The sequence below is a fragment of the Heliconius melpomene genome, chromosome 17, assembly GCF_056956725.1.
Source record: "Heliconius melpomene rosina isolate 202511_hmr_F chromosome 17, ASM5695672v1, whole genome shotgun sequence".
Taxonomy (NCBI): domain Eukaryota; kingdom Metazoa; phylum Arthropoda; class Insecta; order Lepidoptera; family Nymphalidae; genus Heliconius; species Heliconius melpomene.
The window spans coordinates 2,134,354-2,152,341 of record NC_140405.1 but is presented as its reverse complement, the minus strand read 5'-3'; the positions used below and the strand labels follow the sequence as shown (position 1 = coordinate 2,152,341).

At 31.8% G+C, this 17,988-nt stretch overlaps 1 protein-coding gene across 2 annotated transcripts in view; it reads right to left on the bottom strand.

Moving 5' to 3' along the window:
• The window catches only part of LOC146529806 (contactin-5-like), a 200,261-nt gene that overhangs the window by 48,467 nt on the left and 133,806 nt on the right, over positions 1-17,988 (bottom strand). For both annotated transcript variants that reach the window (XM_085200105.1, XM_085200104.1), the window contains exons 5-8: positions 11,160-11,270; positions 10,039-10,251; positions 6,611-6,765; positions 164-308 (exon numbers count right to left, since the gene is read on the bottom strand). In XM_085200105.1, coding sequence (XP_085056231.1) covers positions 164-308; positions 6,611-6,765; positions 10,039-10,251; positions 11,160-11,270 — 624 coding nt within the window. The remainder of the gene's footprint in view (positions 1-163; positions 309-6,610; positions 6,766-10,038; positions 10,252-11,159; positions 11,271-17,988) is intronic.

Here is a 17,988-nt window from a genome sequence, read left to right as displayed (position 1 = left end):
ACTACAACTCAACTAAAGAAATAAAAAAAATAGAAATGTATAAAATGGTTCATTGAACTGAAACTCGCGCCTTGGAATCGTCATAGTTCTAGTATGTATATAAATCTTGAAAAAAAAAAGTAAATAAATATTTAATAATATATAAAATATTTTATATACTTACAATAAACATTTAGTGGCAATTTGCTTTCTATAACAGTTTTATTAAATTTTGAATGTTCCGCTCTACACGTGAGCACCTTCTCGTTGTGCTCCTTCTGAGGTGTCCACGCCAGTAGCGATTGCGTCTCGTTTCTGTCGTCTAAATCCTGCGAAATATAATTATAATGGGTCATAATCAGAAAAAGTGTACATTTTGTGTCTTTTCTTGTCCCGCTACTTTGAATGCGTTTTAAAAATACAATTTTAAAGATAATTTAAATATTTTGCCATTTACGATAAATTTACTTATTAACTTAAAGATTTTTGTACTATTTTAAATGTATTATGGCTAATAATAGTATTTTTTGTTTGTTGCAAAAAACTTTTCAAAATGCTTCCATACAATTTTTCGTGTCCCATTCACCACTTTACTTTTTAAAAAATTGATTTGTTACGAATATTTATGGTTTTATTTGATTTCAGGTATGTTTATATTACTTTACTTTATGCATAATATTAAATAGAATTACTTTTATTGATACATTATTTAATAAATAATATATATGAATTAAGTAAATTTGTCCCAAAATATTGTTTTTTTGTTACTCAGGGCTAGTAACGTACAATTAAAATATGAACGCAATTATTTTGAATGGTATTTAATATTAGTTTTTATTGTGGCACCATTATTGTAAAAGTCAATGCTGTCGTAGCTACAACCAGTAATGTTCTCGCAGCAGTAGAGGGGTTCAAATGTTTTAGAGGGAATGCGTGAAATTACATCTCAGGGTTATAAACGGCTTTTATTTTGGTAAGTATTCTATAATTTCGTTTTCTTGTTTATGTTATTTGCTTCTTTTTACAAAATCTCAAAAAATAACTTCAGTGCTTGCACATGCAACACGTGGCTTATGAGCAAATATTTAAAAAGGTTAGAATTTCTCAGACTTCATTCTCAATTTTGTTACATTTCGTTACGTAACGAAACTGAGAAAATATGAAGCCTAGTTCACAATTACGTTACCATCGGAAGATATGTATATAAAAAAAAATTGCTGGCATATGAAAAAAATAATTGGTGACTTTTGATGACGTAAAGTAACTAAAAAATAATGATTTTTAAGTTTTTTGCCTGTTTGCTTGTTTGTCTAATGTGTTTGTGCACGCTTATCTCAGAAACGGCTTAACCGATTTACTTAAAAACATTTTTTTATTCTTCCTTAAATTAGTTTGTGTGATTGTGTAATAAAGTGATATTGTAATTACTATTTTTTTCTCTGGAGATAGTGAATTAATAAATATGTAGGTCAAGCGGGTGAGGCTTTTATTTAAAAACAAAAACGTTCTGTACTAGCGTTGTTAAAGATCTAAACAATAAACATAAAATATTATTAAATACCTATTGATAAATATTTTTTTTATTTTCAGTAAGCATTTGACATAGGAGCTCATGGCTCCTGAAATGGCAAATGCTGAAACACATAAAATATATAGAGAACGTCTTAAACAGACCAATCCTATTAAATATGAAGATATGCGGAATAAACACTTACAAAGAATTAAACTTAATTCCAGTGATAACAACTCAAATTTTGATATATTTTACAGAGGATTTAATTTTATCATTAACTTTGTGATCTTTAGAAATATAAGTTTATTACGTTACGAACTAGCATTATTATATTGTTAATATTGTCACTTTGTTGTTTTCTTACATTTATAATCTGTTAAATCAACGATTGAATTTTTAAAATTTTAATTTGTTTCTCATTAAATAAAAACAACAATGGTTTTATTGATATAATAATCTTATTTTGTTGTGTATATTGCCTTATGACATCAGTTTCGTAACAAAGATTATCAGTGTTGTTACTTATCAGTTACGTTACGAATTCGAAAATGTCCACTTTTCTGATTATGACCCATTATTTGATTTGATGATATTATAAGATTTTTTATCTTCTTTTTTTTGTGAAAACATAAATGAACGGTAATAAATGTAAAAAAATATTATTGGACGTTTCCCAAGAGGTACAAATTCGTACAAAGTCTCGCTACGATTAAATTTTCATATAAAAAATATTTTAATATATTTGTAGAAGTTTTTGATTTCTTAAGTAATAGGTATAACAATGTTAAATATGGTTTTATTGGAAAATTACTTTTTGTTTCTTTAGGCTTGCATTTAGAAGAGTGCAACTAAAAAAAAGGGACACTTTTGTGTTCCAATTGGCATCTATCTATACAAAGCTATTTAAATGTAAGAGAAATTGTGTAAAGCCGTAATTTACTTAAGTAAATAAGGAAAGGTATATTTTACAGATAGATATTCTTATAGTAGTATTTGAAACTACAGCTATCACGCTCAATTACACTAATAATAATAATAGCTACACACTTTATCGCTCACGCAGCAGGGTAAGCAGAGGGAACCTAGTGTTAAGACACGTTTTCCACTTTCCGCCGAATTTCAAAGGCGTTGCATGTTGGGTGGCGGAATTTAACGCCGCGCTTTGTCTCGACGCCACAGTGAAGATATGAGAACATAAATACATTCGTAGACTAAGATGTACATCATCTACGATATACAAGTATATCTTACAAATTCAAAACCATTATTGTAAAAGATAATTTCAATTCCAAAACCGAACAATTATAAATAAATTTATCTCTTTGTACCAGAGTTACCACAAAATAGCAGGAAACAACTTTGTTGAATATAATATTACGTAATGTTCAAATTAATTTAAAATACATTCATTTTGAGTTCATTTATGAGCTTGAAAATGTGTAACTATTATAATAATTACATGTGATATCGTAATATTGATATGATAGTAGAAATCTTTTAAATTTCTATAGTCAAATGGATAAAGGAAGCCTTAGAGATTTATCATGTCTGTCTGTCAGCCTGTTTGTTCTCATGTCAAAGCCATTGTATTTTACTGTCACATCTCCCATATATTGGATGACAAACAAAGATGATCTGGTAATTTCATTCTGAATATATATCAAAGTAAAATATATGAAATATATTTTCAAAATCCAGTACATACCGACTTTTGTTGCTACAAAACTATAAAAATATAATATTTATGCTTTATTGGGTCGACAAAAATACGAAAAATCGTTTCAGCTCATCCTTAAATTTATCAACTTATGTAGGTCAGTTCGAAATTTTACAATGTTAGCTGTACCTGGAATGTTAGATTTATAGAAGGATTATTCTATAGCTAGATAAATAGTACTATATAGCTTTAGATAATTATACTAAGAGATACAATTTTAGATTCTATGACACTAACTAAACTAAACTAGAACACATCTTCTATTTGATTTTACAAATAAATTTTGAATCATTTCACCCTGAGGTTTTGTAGCTACAGGCTTTCTTATATGATTGGGCTGACTCTCGGTCAGCCCAATCATATAAGGATAGATAGGATTTGTATCCCGCACACAACATAGTAGGCAGAAGGAACCTGGGTAGCTAGTGTTGAGACACTCCTTCACTTCACTTCTGTTCCAGATTACTGCTCCAAGATACATTACATGTGTTGTGATGAGTGTTGGATTTTAACAATGCTTCGTCTAGCCAGAAAATAAAAATCTCTTCCCCCTATATGAGAATCAAGGCCACAATCAATATTTTTAAGATTTTCAACCTTTAATCTATTAGCATAAGCTCTATACTCTTCAATAGTTAATTTAATTTTATAAGCAATATATATTCTGATACCCACTTATAAAGTGTAATCCTTCTTTAAGTATTTAAGCCAAGGGCGATTCGTTAACACACTAGGTTAGATTAATTAAAGGATGTTAACGCCGAACCGGGTGCCAAGGCTTAGCGGGATCTTTGAAGCGTGAAAGATAGCCAACGAAATCTCTACGGCTATTTCACTGGTTAAAATTCAATAGGAAATGGTAGATGAAATTGGAATTTTCAGAACGTTTTCAATTGCTTTTGGTTGAATATTTTTACTGTGTTGGAATGATTTATTTATTAATTTATCTTTGTTAAAGTAAATACTTATCATAATATCCCACTTAATAAAATTAAATAACATTTAGAAGGGCGTCGCGGTATAAGCCACAACAACATGACGGCAAACGTGCGACTGTACTGGGTTCGATTCTCCCGCTCGGGGGAATGAAATATTTAATATTTATGTTTCCTCACTCAACACGCAATGTGAAAAAAAATACAGTTTATACATAATTTTAATCTTTAAAATAGTCGTCATTTACGTAATTAAATGCTGCCAGCATTTTTTAATACATTAGTACAGACGACAACCTTGTGTAAACACAATTAATTCTGCCCTCGCTGTTAATCTTAGAGATAATACGTGTTGAGGGTGAAATGGAAATATTTTTTACTGTTTTAATATATATATTTAAAATTATATGTTTTGAAGTTCTACGGTTACAAGGCAAATCGCGATCCTAAGTTCCACCATTCAACACCCAATGCCTCGAGAATTCGGCGGAAAGTGGGGAACGGAAGGAAGTGTCTTAACATAAGGTACCCAGGTTCCCTCTGCCTACCCTGCTATGTACATATACAGCGTGAAGCTGAAAAAATATACATATTTTTGAAAGGGATCGGCAACCCACAAACATCGACTACCCGTCACTTCCAAATAGAATACCACTATGGCGCCAAACAACAAATCGAAAATACAATTAGTTTTATTTTTCATCAATCAATTTTCAGAACGACAAATCGTATTTCCCAAGAAATAACAAAATCGACATTCCCATACCCGCAGTGCATTTTTAGACCCAATATAAGTCATCAGCTCGCAAATGTTAGCTTCGCAAATATTTGCTACGTAGAAACGCCGCTATGTTTTAAGAACCTTTTCACGTGAAATCATTTGCTTATTTATACTGCGTATGTAAATTTATTTAGCGTGTGTTCGCGAGTGTTGGTACATACTCGTTGCTTGGTTTTTAGTTTTACGCTTTTTCCATTTCTTTCAAGCTTAATTTTAATATGGTAAAACGTGGTGATTTATATTAAAGGTTTTGATGTATTTTTTTACGCTTCATGCTGTATTACGTATGTAGCAGGGTAGGCAGAGGGTGTATTGTGTTAAGACACTCCGTTCGTCACTTTCAGCCGAATTCTGGAGGCATTGCGTGTTGAGTGGTTGAACTAAACGTCACGGTTTGGGTCGACTGGCCTCTTAAAACAATGATTTAATAAAATAACTTTTTTAACCAATTCCTAAAAAAGGAGATTATAGATTTGATATGGGAAGACGGGATATCATTAAAATTGGATATTAAAGGGTAATAATATGTATATTTTCAAGCATGTGTGTTCATTCATTAATCAATTAATTAATTTCAGTATTTGTATATTAGCCCACAGGTTTCTCGGTAAAAAGGGTTGTGCGTTTCATAGTTCCCACTTGTGGGACTTAATTATTTTAATTTGCTTGCACAAAAAATAATAATAATAAAAAGAAACTATTTCGACTCAGATATGATTCGCTCTATTTAGCTAAATTGTTTTGCGAGAGCGAGGAACTAAAAAAGAAATACAATATTTGTTATGTAGGGACAATCCATGTATTTTGTATGAAACTTGTATAACAACTGCACTACAATGCTATTTGTAACGTTTTGCATCTGTAGAGAGCCAACTGAACTTTATTATTTAAGCTTACACCATATGTCCATTCATCTGTCTGTTACAGTACTGGGTCTCTTAAATAATTCTTGTTTTCCTGTCGGTGTTATGTTATAGTTGAACAGAAAATATTACGAGGTAAGTAGAATTCGTAGTAAGTCGTATATCGTGTTCTTATAACAATAATTAGTTGAGATTTTATTTTATATTTTTAAATTCATAATATTTTAAAAATGATGAGTTAGGTTCACATGAGTGACTTTACTTATACTGAACATCTATATGTATAAAAGCACTTGTCCTCACTGACTGAGGTAAGACGCACGCACAGCCGTAACCGCTGTGCGTAGAAACGTGGAATTTGGACAGATGCTTACTTTCGTAATCTGGACATCCACTAAGAAGGGATTTTGAAAAATTTTAACCCTAAAGGGGTGAAATTGGGGTTGAAAGTTTGTATGGAAAAAAAATTAAATCGGCACCAATTTTTATAAAATTTGAAATTTACATTTTCAAAAGTATTTAATTGAGCACGTATTTCATCGTTTTTTGGAATTCTCCCCCTAAGGATGCAAATAAGGGGTTGAAAGTTAATATGGAAAAAGCTTTAAATCGCCACCGATATTTTTAAAATTTGAAATTGAGACTCTTAAAAATATTTCATTGAAGACGTTTATCAGAATTCACCCCTAAGAGTGCAAATAAGCATGCGAAGCTGCGCGCGTCCGCTAGTTATATTATAAACTTTAATTTTTTTTTACGGCAACAAAGTAATCCTATGAGGGAACCTTTTTTTTAATTACGGAACCCTAAAATAAATATTACCTGTTGTTTAGTAACAGAATTCAACTGCTTCCCGCCCAGCCACCACGTTATCGTCGCTGGTGGCCGCGCACCAGTCGATTTGCACCAAAGCTCCGCTTGTCTACCCACTGACAGGGGTTGTTCTCTTGACAAAATCTCCACTGATAACGGCCTCACTGGGAACAAAATGTTAATTAAGGTTTATCTATAAAATTTTAGGGTCATCGTAAAGTTCATATAAAGTGCGTATAAAGGACAATTTGTGTTCATTTTTGATCAAATGTGTTTTGTTTTGTTAATTATATGAAATAAAATGTAAGTTTCTTAAAATATGTAATATATAATAGACTTACTTGTAATATTTTATATTTTGACGAATTTTACAAACAGTTAGAACATAATTAAGTCAAATAATTATCTACTTTAAGCTAGATAGTGGAACGTAAGATAACACTTTGTGACATTAGAGTGGAAAAATATAAAATTAAATATAACGTCAACAGCGCAACCCAACTTCACGTTTATTTAGCATAGCTGGGTCAGAAGAGCTGACCTAGTGTTAAGACCTCCGTTTCAAACTTTCCGCCAAATTTACGAAACATGATGTGAACGCCCGCCACTCAATGGCGGAACACAACTCCTTTAGACGCGGGGAAACGATAATAAATAAAATATAATCACTTCCGTAAATGGGAATCGAATCTCCAACCGTCGTTTAAAGTCAATTGCTGGCCCAATGCGCCACGACAGCCTTAATAATAGCTTCCGTTTTAAAGGAAATTGAAGCCTATTTAAATGATATAGTACGTATAAATCTTGATAGAAATATAAAATATAATATTTAAATTAAGGTAATAAACCTAAATTCCTTTACTATTCCATTATGTAAATTCAACACGAGTAAATAGTAATAAAATATAACGAAATCTCATAAAGTTGGAACGCAAAAGTTACGGCTATTTACAAAACATATTCAGAATGAAAATCAATATAAAATAGCTTCATAATCTTCAAAAGAACTTTATTACTAAAAGATTTTATTCCACTCGTATGTGAAATGTGGTAGCTACAGTTATGTCTATGAACGTAAAACTTATCGTAGCAGACTTTTATGCTAGCGAACATTTAAGTTTAGACTTTTTTTTAGCCTTCATAAGAATATTCATGTATTTTTTAGCTTCATACTTTATTCTATATATAGTACCCTACTATACAGGGAAAATTAATGTAAAAAAAATAACATAACCAACATGTTTACAGTCAGACGAACAATGAAAAAAAAAATAAGTCATCAAAAATTATTATCAAATTTCATTCATTTTTGATCCCATCATAACTATATTCAATTCAAAATGATGTAAGAAAATGTTGTTCTACAAAAATAAAAATTCCGCTACGTAGAGAGTATTAGAGTTTATTAGTATTATATTAGAGTTCACGAGTATTTCATAAGAATTTCTATTCCTTGAGAGACCGTTAGAAACAAACATTTGTACTATAGCAATTTACTCGCCGCTCGCTCAAAACTTGCACCTGCAGTGGCTGTTACGTAATTTAACCAAGTAAAACATGTCTGCTATGGAAAGTTGAGAAGGAAAATGTAACCGTAAGGATTTCTTGAACGTAAGCTCATGTATATCAGTTTAGTGACAGTTTAGTTTCTCAACACTATTTATTGTGTGGGCTTGTTTGTTGGATATTTTATAACTTTGTTAAAAGTTTTAATACAGTAACAAAGTGTAATACAAATCGCATCGTCGGGCGCAGTGGCACAAAAGTCTGATTAAAAAAGAAAGTGACGGTCGTAAGTTCGATTTTGTTTAGTCATGTAAACTATTTTCCTTTCCTTGCTTTAGTACTAACACAAACGCGGTGTTTAGTTTCACTAAATAATATGTAATGTTTTAGCACTACGTTTTCTGTTCCATACCAGAAGGAAGGCATACTCATGATTCAGAGTAACGCTAAAAAGAAGAGTCTTTGCCTCGAAACCAGAGAGAGAATTCCCTGGAGTGAGAATCCAAGTCACAATTTATCTTGTCTACAGTTACACTGGCCTTTGTTTTAATTTTTCTACTAATTAATGTCAGGACCCCTTCCATTTTCCAATAAACAAAATTAACCTTAATTATAACCACAGCTTATCCCTTCTATAAACACTTTGTATCCCGCTAAGACACCAAACTAATTAAATATTACGAAACACGCTATTCATCCTCCAAAAACAAAAGGTCCCCCACCCATTTTCATCCACCCTATATATATATAATTATCTAACGTACAAAAACTATTTTATCACGCTTCGATATATTGATTTACACACTGCCTTGTTTAGACAAAAACAACGGATTTCCATTTACTACGGAACGGAACACCTTTCTCGATCCATATACATTCATTAAAGGCCTAATGCGTTCTCACCAGATTTCGGGTCATATCCCCTTTTAATAAATCACCAAAGCTTTCTCATTAGAAAGACTAGCTTTGTTATGAAATAATCTGCAGTAATCAATTATTTGTGCCAGAAAAAGTTTTAAAAGCTTGAAAGTTTGTAATATATTAATTTTCATATGAGTTTCACATTTTTTATTTACGCCCGATTTCAAGCGTATGTGACACACGCGATGAATGCAGAATTCAGCGGAAGGTGGGCAGCGGAGTGTTTTAACACTAGGCTCCCTCTGTCTACTGTGTGCGGAGTACATCGTGAAACTGAAAAAAAAATACTAACTTTTTATTCTCTTTTTCAGTATATAAAAGGCAGAATTTTTTAACTAAAAAAAGAACTCTCGATAAAAGTGTTGTTTGGTCCACCCTGCACATGTTCAATAGAAGAAAAAGGCCTAGTTAGAACGTGGTCGGAATCGACAAGTACCTTTCGAAGATAAAATTTGAAACTAATATTAGTACTGGACTGTAATACTGGACTGTCAAAATATTTTTTGACGCCATCTCGGCTCATTGGAGCGTCTGATTGTTAGGGCGTTGGTTGTGTGTTCAATCTGTTTTATTGACAAAACTTCATTTCCATCTAATACTTCAACCTATTAAGAAGCTTTATTGAGACAAATAATTGATTACTGCAGATTGTAAGCGTGATAATTCTACCCCGTTCGGCGTAATAAAATATTTTTTATTTCCGCTTTGGCAAGGTAAAGCGTGTTGATTTTCTTTTCTCAACAAGTAATATGTTTGATACGACTGAAATGTGAAAAGTAGAATGTCTTGACACTATCTCTGTTATGCTAAAACATGAAGTTGAAAAGAAAAATTGGTACTGTTGATGAACTATGGCTGCCTGGAAGTTAAGTTTTTGCGCATATTATAGTCGATTAGAAAATAATAAAAAGTAAGGAATAACTAACTAAGCTAACTTCAGGGCGGTCACAACTCTACGACCATACTATATATATATAGTACATACTTAAAACTAAATCAAAATTACTTACAATACAAATCAATTCGCACTGAAGCTCTCAAAGGCGGAGAAAGCATAGTATTATCAGCCGTACAAGTGTATACGGAGGACAGGTGGGCCCTCGTAGCATTTGTTACTGTAAGCGTCAGCGACCTGCTGCTACCTGCTGGCTGGAGCTCGCTTGGGGACAGTGTCGATAGTACAGTGTCGCCTTGTAACCATTGTACCCGGGGAGTGGGGTTGCCTATGGAAATATAAAAAGAAAATATATAATTAATGCATGAAATAATAAAAGAAATTGCATTATGCAATTACTAACGTAACGTTGCAGGTTATTTTGGATCTCACTCATTATATTTTTACTCAATACTCAATTCTCTTAAGATTTATTAATACAAAAAAATATAGAAAAAGAGGAAATAGCATGGTAAAATTGTCATAAAAAATGCTGATGATAAAATATGTTACTAAAAAGATTATAAAAATATAAACGTAAAAATGGAGATGGATAGAATCACTTACTTGATTACATTTTTATAAAATACAAAAGCTTAAGCCAGCAATTTATTTAACTAATTTAAAATTTTAGTACTGTAATAGTAATTAAGGCAGATGTAAATAAACTATAATTTATGTATTTTATATTCAGTCTCATTCTGAAAGCATTACATGTGACGGACCTTAACGCAGCACTTTGTCTCGAGATCATTCCGAAGAAATGAAAATATTAAATATTTATATAATTCCATTGAGTGGGAATCGAACCCACAACTTATCGCGCTTACCACACGCTTGTGCTCCTACACCACAACTGACCTCAGATTGCTTGGAAGTACAAATAATCAAAATTCATCATACATAAATAATATCTAATTGCAACAATATCACATACTTCGTATATACATTATGTGGAACTCATTACCTCCTTTTTTGACATCGTCTAAAACCCTTATAACTTTCGAATATATCTTCTGAAGTAATTTATATCAAGATAAAGAAAGAAACAATTGATTCCATTAAAAATAACAAAAACCATTGAGCCCCAACCTGATTGACATATTACGTTAAAAAGAACAATTCTTACTAAAACTCATTTATCAGATTCTCTGGAAGACAAAAAGAGGGTGAGGAAAAGGCAAATCATGTACTCACCACCGTTTACAGAGCAAATAAGTTTGAAATTGCCCCCTTCGTTGTAGGGGCCGGCGATGCCAGATATTTCTTTGCCAAACTCGTCAAAGATCATCGGCTTAGATGGAAGCTCTGTGAAAAAATATACTGTTATATACAACGTAGATAGGAAATATATATATTTTTTGTGTTTTTAGATGAAATGTGTTTTTTAGTCTATTGCGAGTGTTTTTAAACCTTAAATATTGTCTACATGAAGAAATCATTGAATATAGTCATTATCTAGATTGAAAATTGAACCCATGATCATCGTTTACAATTAAATTCTTTCCCACTGTACCACGATGGCTTCCAATATATAATAAAATATGTTTATATATTTGTCAATGTAAAAAATAATAAACTTCTACAAAAATATTTTAAAACAAGGCTTTAATTAAGCTCTCATAATTTTCGCTTACGTCGGATAATTCATTGGCCATATTGAAATTATACGATAAATTGATTCTGATTTCAGCGTAAACGAATTTTTCGACATTCATGAAAAGTTATTGTTTTTTATAATGATCATTATTATAGGAAAGTGGGGAGCGGAAGTGTTTTAATGCGAATACATTATCTTAACAGTAGGTTCCCAGGTTCCCTTTGCCTATCATACTGTGTGCGGGATATAGCGTGAAGCTATAAAAAATATTATTATATAGATAAATATTTTTTCTTAGGTTGTCACGGTACAATGAACGACAGAACGGGAACTATGCGGCGTAGAAGGCAACCTTTTGGTCTTTAGGTGTATTGGGTGCACCAGAGAGGAGAGGATTTCTCAAAAAAAATCTACGGGATCTACGAAAAAGCTATTTTAACCTTTTATAGTTTAACATTTTATAGTCCATAATAAAATAAAATAATAGATTAAGATTCCTTCCTCTAAAGAAAAACAAAACAAGTTACAAATAATAAGTTATATAGGACAAAAACTAACACTATATCAATTTCCGATGCTGACTGACAATTTTTCCGCAAATACTCTACGAAGCTATCAAGTGATGACTCACAGTAAAATAGATATCTGCTATCTCCGTGCTAGCTTGTATGAAAGTTTTTAAAGTAATGAGTAAATGTGTTTCAGAGATACGGTGTTGTACGAATGTTCTAAATATAGTCTATGTACCTTGTATTTTTTACGTATCTTTTAGAAAAAAAAATTGTGGTTTGGATAGCGTAACCTAGCACCGTATTGTGCATATGATAGGTATTTGCCTCCCCCTGTAAAGTAGATAATTTTTATTGTGGGCGCGATTCCCATCCAATGTAATATTTATTTTTTATTTCCTCGTTCTACGAATTCATCTTAGAAAACCTTCTTTCATATTAACATACGCTACATAATCGATTTTTAGCATCACAAAAATTATATGAGGAATATAAAAACAAAATTAAATATTTTATATTTAGCTTCCATTCCGTTTTATATTTCCAAATTCCCATTTTACGAAATCTACATTTTAAATTCATCCAGCTTTAACTACTTCCCGTGGAAATGGATAATTTTCTAACTAGCGCTCATTCTTTTATTACGAAAGTCTTATATTTAAAAATGCGAATCGCGTTACGGAATCACATTGCGAGTTGGTTTAACTCAGAATTTTCTGTTGTTCTCTCTACAAAATAAGCCGTAATTACTGCTCTTGGAGGCGAAACGTTTACAAATTATTCTTTCACCTGAATTAACTTTGCCTAGTTCAAGTATAGAACCAGACCAATAAATTATATTATTTCAAGTAAATTTTGGTGTAGCTTCCGTTTCCATTAGGACACTTCCGTTACCCACTTTCCACCGCATTCTGGAGGCACTGCGTGATGAGTGGCGGAACTCAACGACGCGCTCGACAACAGAGCAAAAATATAAAAATATAGATTTAAATAAATAAAATTTAATTATAGAAATATTTAATACAGTAATTTCCAAATATAGGCAGGCATACAAATATGACTTCTAATCTTGAAACACCATTTACTAATCCTACGTAAGTAGAACACGACAAAAGAAATAAAAACATTTTCACTGACTGAATAAAACAAAGGATGGGACCGAGAAATTGGGACTAGACTAAAAGGTAACACAAATATTCTTTCTTGTTTATTGTATTATACCTGTTTATTGTATTATAATGTATCTTTTTTTTAATTAGTGGATTTTATAGCCGCGCTCACCATCGTGGTCCGCTATGTTCATTTATTTTTATGCGTTATCTAAAAATATTTTTATAGTCTTAGGAGTAATATGTTAAAAAAGTAGCAAGATATATATTTTGCTTTAATTTCGTGTTTTTAGTCTGTTTTGTGGACAAGAACAATTAAGTTAGGTTGCTACCGTTGTACAGTAGTTTAGAGTCTAATTGTAAGCGTAATGTAGGTTTGATTCCCGCTCAGACAATCTCTAGAGGAATAACAGATTTAAATGTATATAAAAAAAATTACAATAACTTAAATCTAATAAACATAAATTTACCGACTCGGAAGGAAATTTTGCAAAATGAATTTATAATATAAAACGACTGTAAATAACAACTAATTTAATTAAAGTTTACATTTTGTTCCTTTATATTATGCGAACATGGAAAAATCAAATCCTACGTATCTTCAAACAAGTAAATTGCGGATAAACACACGGACGAACGTGGCCGGCGAGATGAGGATGTTTTCGTTGACTTAGAACTAGGGTCGGACGAAAACCTTGTGAAAATACCACCTTCTTTACTTTTGCTGAGTTTCGAAACGTTTTTACGTATTTGTTTAGTCATCGAAAAATTTGAAGAATAGTTTAAGTACAAATTATATATAAGCGGTGTCAATAGGTTAGATATATAGATTATATATTCATTTTGGTGTTAATTTTGAATAATATACGAGTTTGTATATTAGAGGACATTATGGCGCAGCCTCTGGCTGTAAACACAACGGTTGTTGTCAGTTCGATTTCCACCAGTAATAATTATTTCGTTTATTTCCTCGCTTTGGTTAGAAGACAAATATGGGTTTGAGTTTCGCCACTCAACATAAAATGTCTGGAAAATTAGATGGAAAGTGGGGACCAGGATGTCTGTCTGACATTAAATTCCTCTAACGTGAAACTATTACGTGAAGCCATCATCAATATCATTTTTACCCGACTGCGACAAAGCCCAAATATTAAAGAATTGTAAATTATTTTTATAATATAATACATTGTATACACAATTTCTATACTAAACCTTTGCAATAAAAAAGAAGCGGTAAAAGCAAAATATTTTTAAAACATTCACTATAAGGGTTGATATTATGAAAGTTACAAAAAAAAATATGGAAACCACGTCACCTCAGTAAATTGCGAATAAATAGAAAATGGGTCCGTCGTGGATTTCAAACAAAAGGGTTTTGCTGTGGCCCATGAGTATTCTGCACTGTATCTGGATAATAGCCGGTCACTTTTGTAGGCATTTGGTAAAACGCTGATATCGATATACGAACAGCTGTTTCACGATATTATTTTGTGTTTTTTCGTTTATATTATTTTCTTCGCTTCCCGCTGTGAAGCGTGAAGCTGATATTTTTTTTTATCGATTGAGAATCGAACCCCCAATCGCTATAGCTGTGTGGGTCGGATGTGACCTATTTTGTATTATAAATTGCTTACATTACTATTGCAGCAATGACAATCCGTATACTTAATAGGAGTCTTTTAACATCGTCGAATAAACTGGTAAGTTACCCTATACACTAATTTCTACTACAATTACTACTAGTACAAATAAAAAAAGTATTGGATAGTCCATTTAACAATAAATATATAGTCATTGATATCCACATAATATAATATTTGTTTATGTAATATTTATCAACCATAATTTCATTAAATTAAACCATCAAAGTTATAATACGCATCAGCTTCTACATGGTATAAGTGAAAGTAGGTCACAAAACAATATAACCCCTAATTTAATTTTCGTCATAATCAACGATATTATTTTATCGAACATTTCATACAGCCACCCATTGTGACGAGGCGTTTTGTTCTCGAATAAAATACTTCAGGCCCTTATGGCGCAGTGGGACAGATGACAGACGTCTGTAGGTTTGACTCCTGGAAAGGGAAATGTTTGTATTTTAAATATTTTTTCTTACGTACTTGATTCGTGGGATCGAATCCACTACTATAGCGTACAGTCAGAACCCAATGCCCCATTACGTTTAAAAACTATATTAAAGTATACAAAATGTGTATTTAAAGTAATTCATTATTCACAAAATTATTTTACAGTGCTTTTACTAAATGAATTCTCTTGAATATAAAGTAACAACGTAAAAAGTAACAAGATAAAGAGAATGTCACTTCATTTTCACGCCTCATACTCTGATCACAATTAAACGTGAAACTATTTTGCGACGCAGATTTAGAGGCTATTTTATATAGCAATTTATAAACGTCCAATGGATAAACAACTTGCTTTAAGTTCTTCAAATTTCTTTTTATATTTATGTTTAGTGACTAATTACTATTTAATATATTTATTTCTTAACTGTGGTGTCGAGGCCATAACGCGGCGTTTAGTTCTGCCACTTAACACGTAATGCTGCTCTGTCTACCCAAATATATGTTAATTTTTATTTTTTGGGTTTATATACCTTGTGAAGCGGGTGAAAAATAGTCAGCTGGATAGCCAGAGGGAACCTTGTGTTAAGAGACCCCATTCCCCGCTTTCTGCCGAATTCTATATTAATTTATTTTAGTATTTTTGTAACGAAGTAATAAAAAATATACTTATAATTTATGTAACAATATAAATAAATACAGCTTCATGCTGGTAGTATATAGCTAGTAGGCAGAGGGAACCTAGGAACCTAATGTTAATTTAGTTCCGCAATTTTCGCCGAATTTTTAAGCCATTGCTTGTTCGATCCTGGAACTCAACGCCGCAAATACAGCACAGTAAGCTCTATTTGATTGGGAATAAATTTATTATTAAAATTCAAGTTACAGTGAAAGTATATTAACGCCAAGCTTAATATCAAACTTTATATTTACGAACTCGCGATTCGAGCGTAAGTCACTCCTACAGTTAGTTTCTTATTTTATTTGCTCGCAATTCTACTTATATATGAGGCTGGCAGTTGTATAAGCGGGGTAACCAAAATTTTTGATAGTTTTTTTTTATTATTATATACAACAGAAATACTCATATGATATTGTTTTTTTCGCAGAGAGAGAAAATGAAAACAATAAATATTTAATTTTCTCGAGTGAAATCGAACCTATAACCTGTCAAGTTTACAGTGGCAACCCTGCACCATGTCTGGGCTGGTTAAGTGATTAGTTTTGCTTGTTAAGTTTTTTTAAGAAAAACTTTCTTCCACTATGGTTGTTTATTTGCAGCTCAGTAGAGAGCAGTAGAAGGCAATCCAATCTTTATTTTTCGCCCAACTTTCGAAACTTTACGTGTTAACTCATTGAACTCATTTATTATATATTTTTAACGTTTTTAAAGTTTATTCCATACTGAGGATAGTAAAATTTCTAGTAAAATTTTGTAAACCATAGAAAAGTTTGCTTTGAACATGGCGCACGCATTTGAAATTTCCAATTACATTTTTTTAAACGTTTTCTAAAAAAATCATAAACATTAAAGTAATAAATCATTATAAAAAAGTACTAAAATACAAATATTTTGGGATATCACATTTGTGGACTGAATTCTACTATATGTAACCTACTTATAATACAAGTTCAGACTCGGTAATAAGAGACTCGGCAAGACAGTTCTTGCCTACGTTTTTCCTCATAAGGCTGTATAAGCTGTGAATTGTTTGAAGCATTCTGGATGGAAATACAATTGTCTTTTAGATTGTGATTACAAATACAATGTTTTATTGTATTTCTATTTACTTTTGATTGTAAATGCGGCTGTTGTGGGTTTGATTCCTAATTTGGGGGCCTGAATTACTTTTAAACGACCTTAGAGCTATGGATTGGGTGAACAGATATTTCCTAGTGCTTCCATTATGCTCTATAAGCTTCCATATTATTTTTCCCAATTTAGAGCACTTCTTACAATGTTATCTATGAGAAAATAAAATAATCTTAAATTAGTATAGTTTGCTACAATGAAGTCGGTTGTTTTTGTTAAAAATATATTAATATGTTTCATTTGCCCTTGAAAATGGATAATTTTCAATTTATACAAAGTCTCAAATTCGAATGGAAAATGTAAAACAGAGTGACTTAACACAAAGTTCTCTCAGCCTAACCTGCACAATTCAGTGAATACAAAAAATTTTAATAATAATAAAACAATACCCTTAAGAAATAACTACAGTCAAACCATAAAAAGAAAAGAAAGCCAGATGGCCGTAGTAACAAAGTATACCAGCGCTATATTTCACGGCAGCACTTGAGATAGATGCTCTTTTATAGAGGCACCTTCATTATCGGACACAATGAAAAGGGGATCACGAGCGCGCGTGTCACAAACATAATTATGGAAACGTGCTTCCCTGGAAAAACAGAGAATACGATACAATATGCAATATATTTGTTTTTTTGTGAGGTTTTAGAGATTAGATTGGTAAATATTGAGAATCTAGGTTCTTATATAATCATTTTTTTTGAGGTGCAGAGGCAAAAGCTTACGCCTGTAAACGCAATAGGTTGCAGGTTCAATTCTCAAGTATTTTTTTTAGTTGTAAGCTTTATTCCGCATATAACAGAGCAGGCAGAGATTCTAAAAGAACTTGATGTTAAAACACTCTACTCTCCAGATTTTATCTTAAGGCAAGATTGATTGCATGTAAAGTGTTGATACTGACGTCGAAA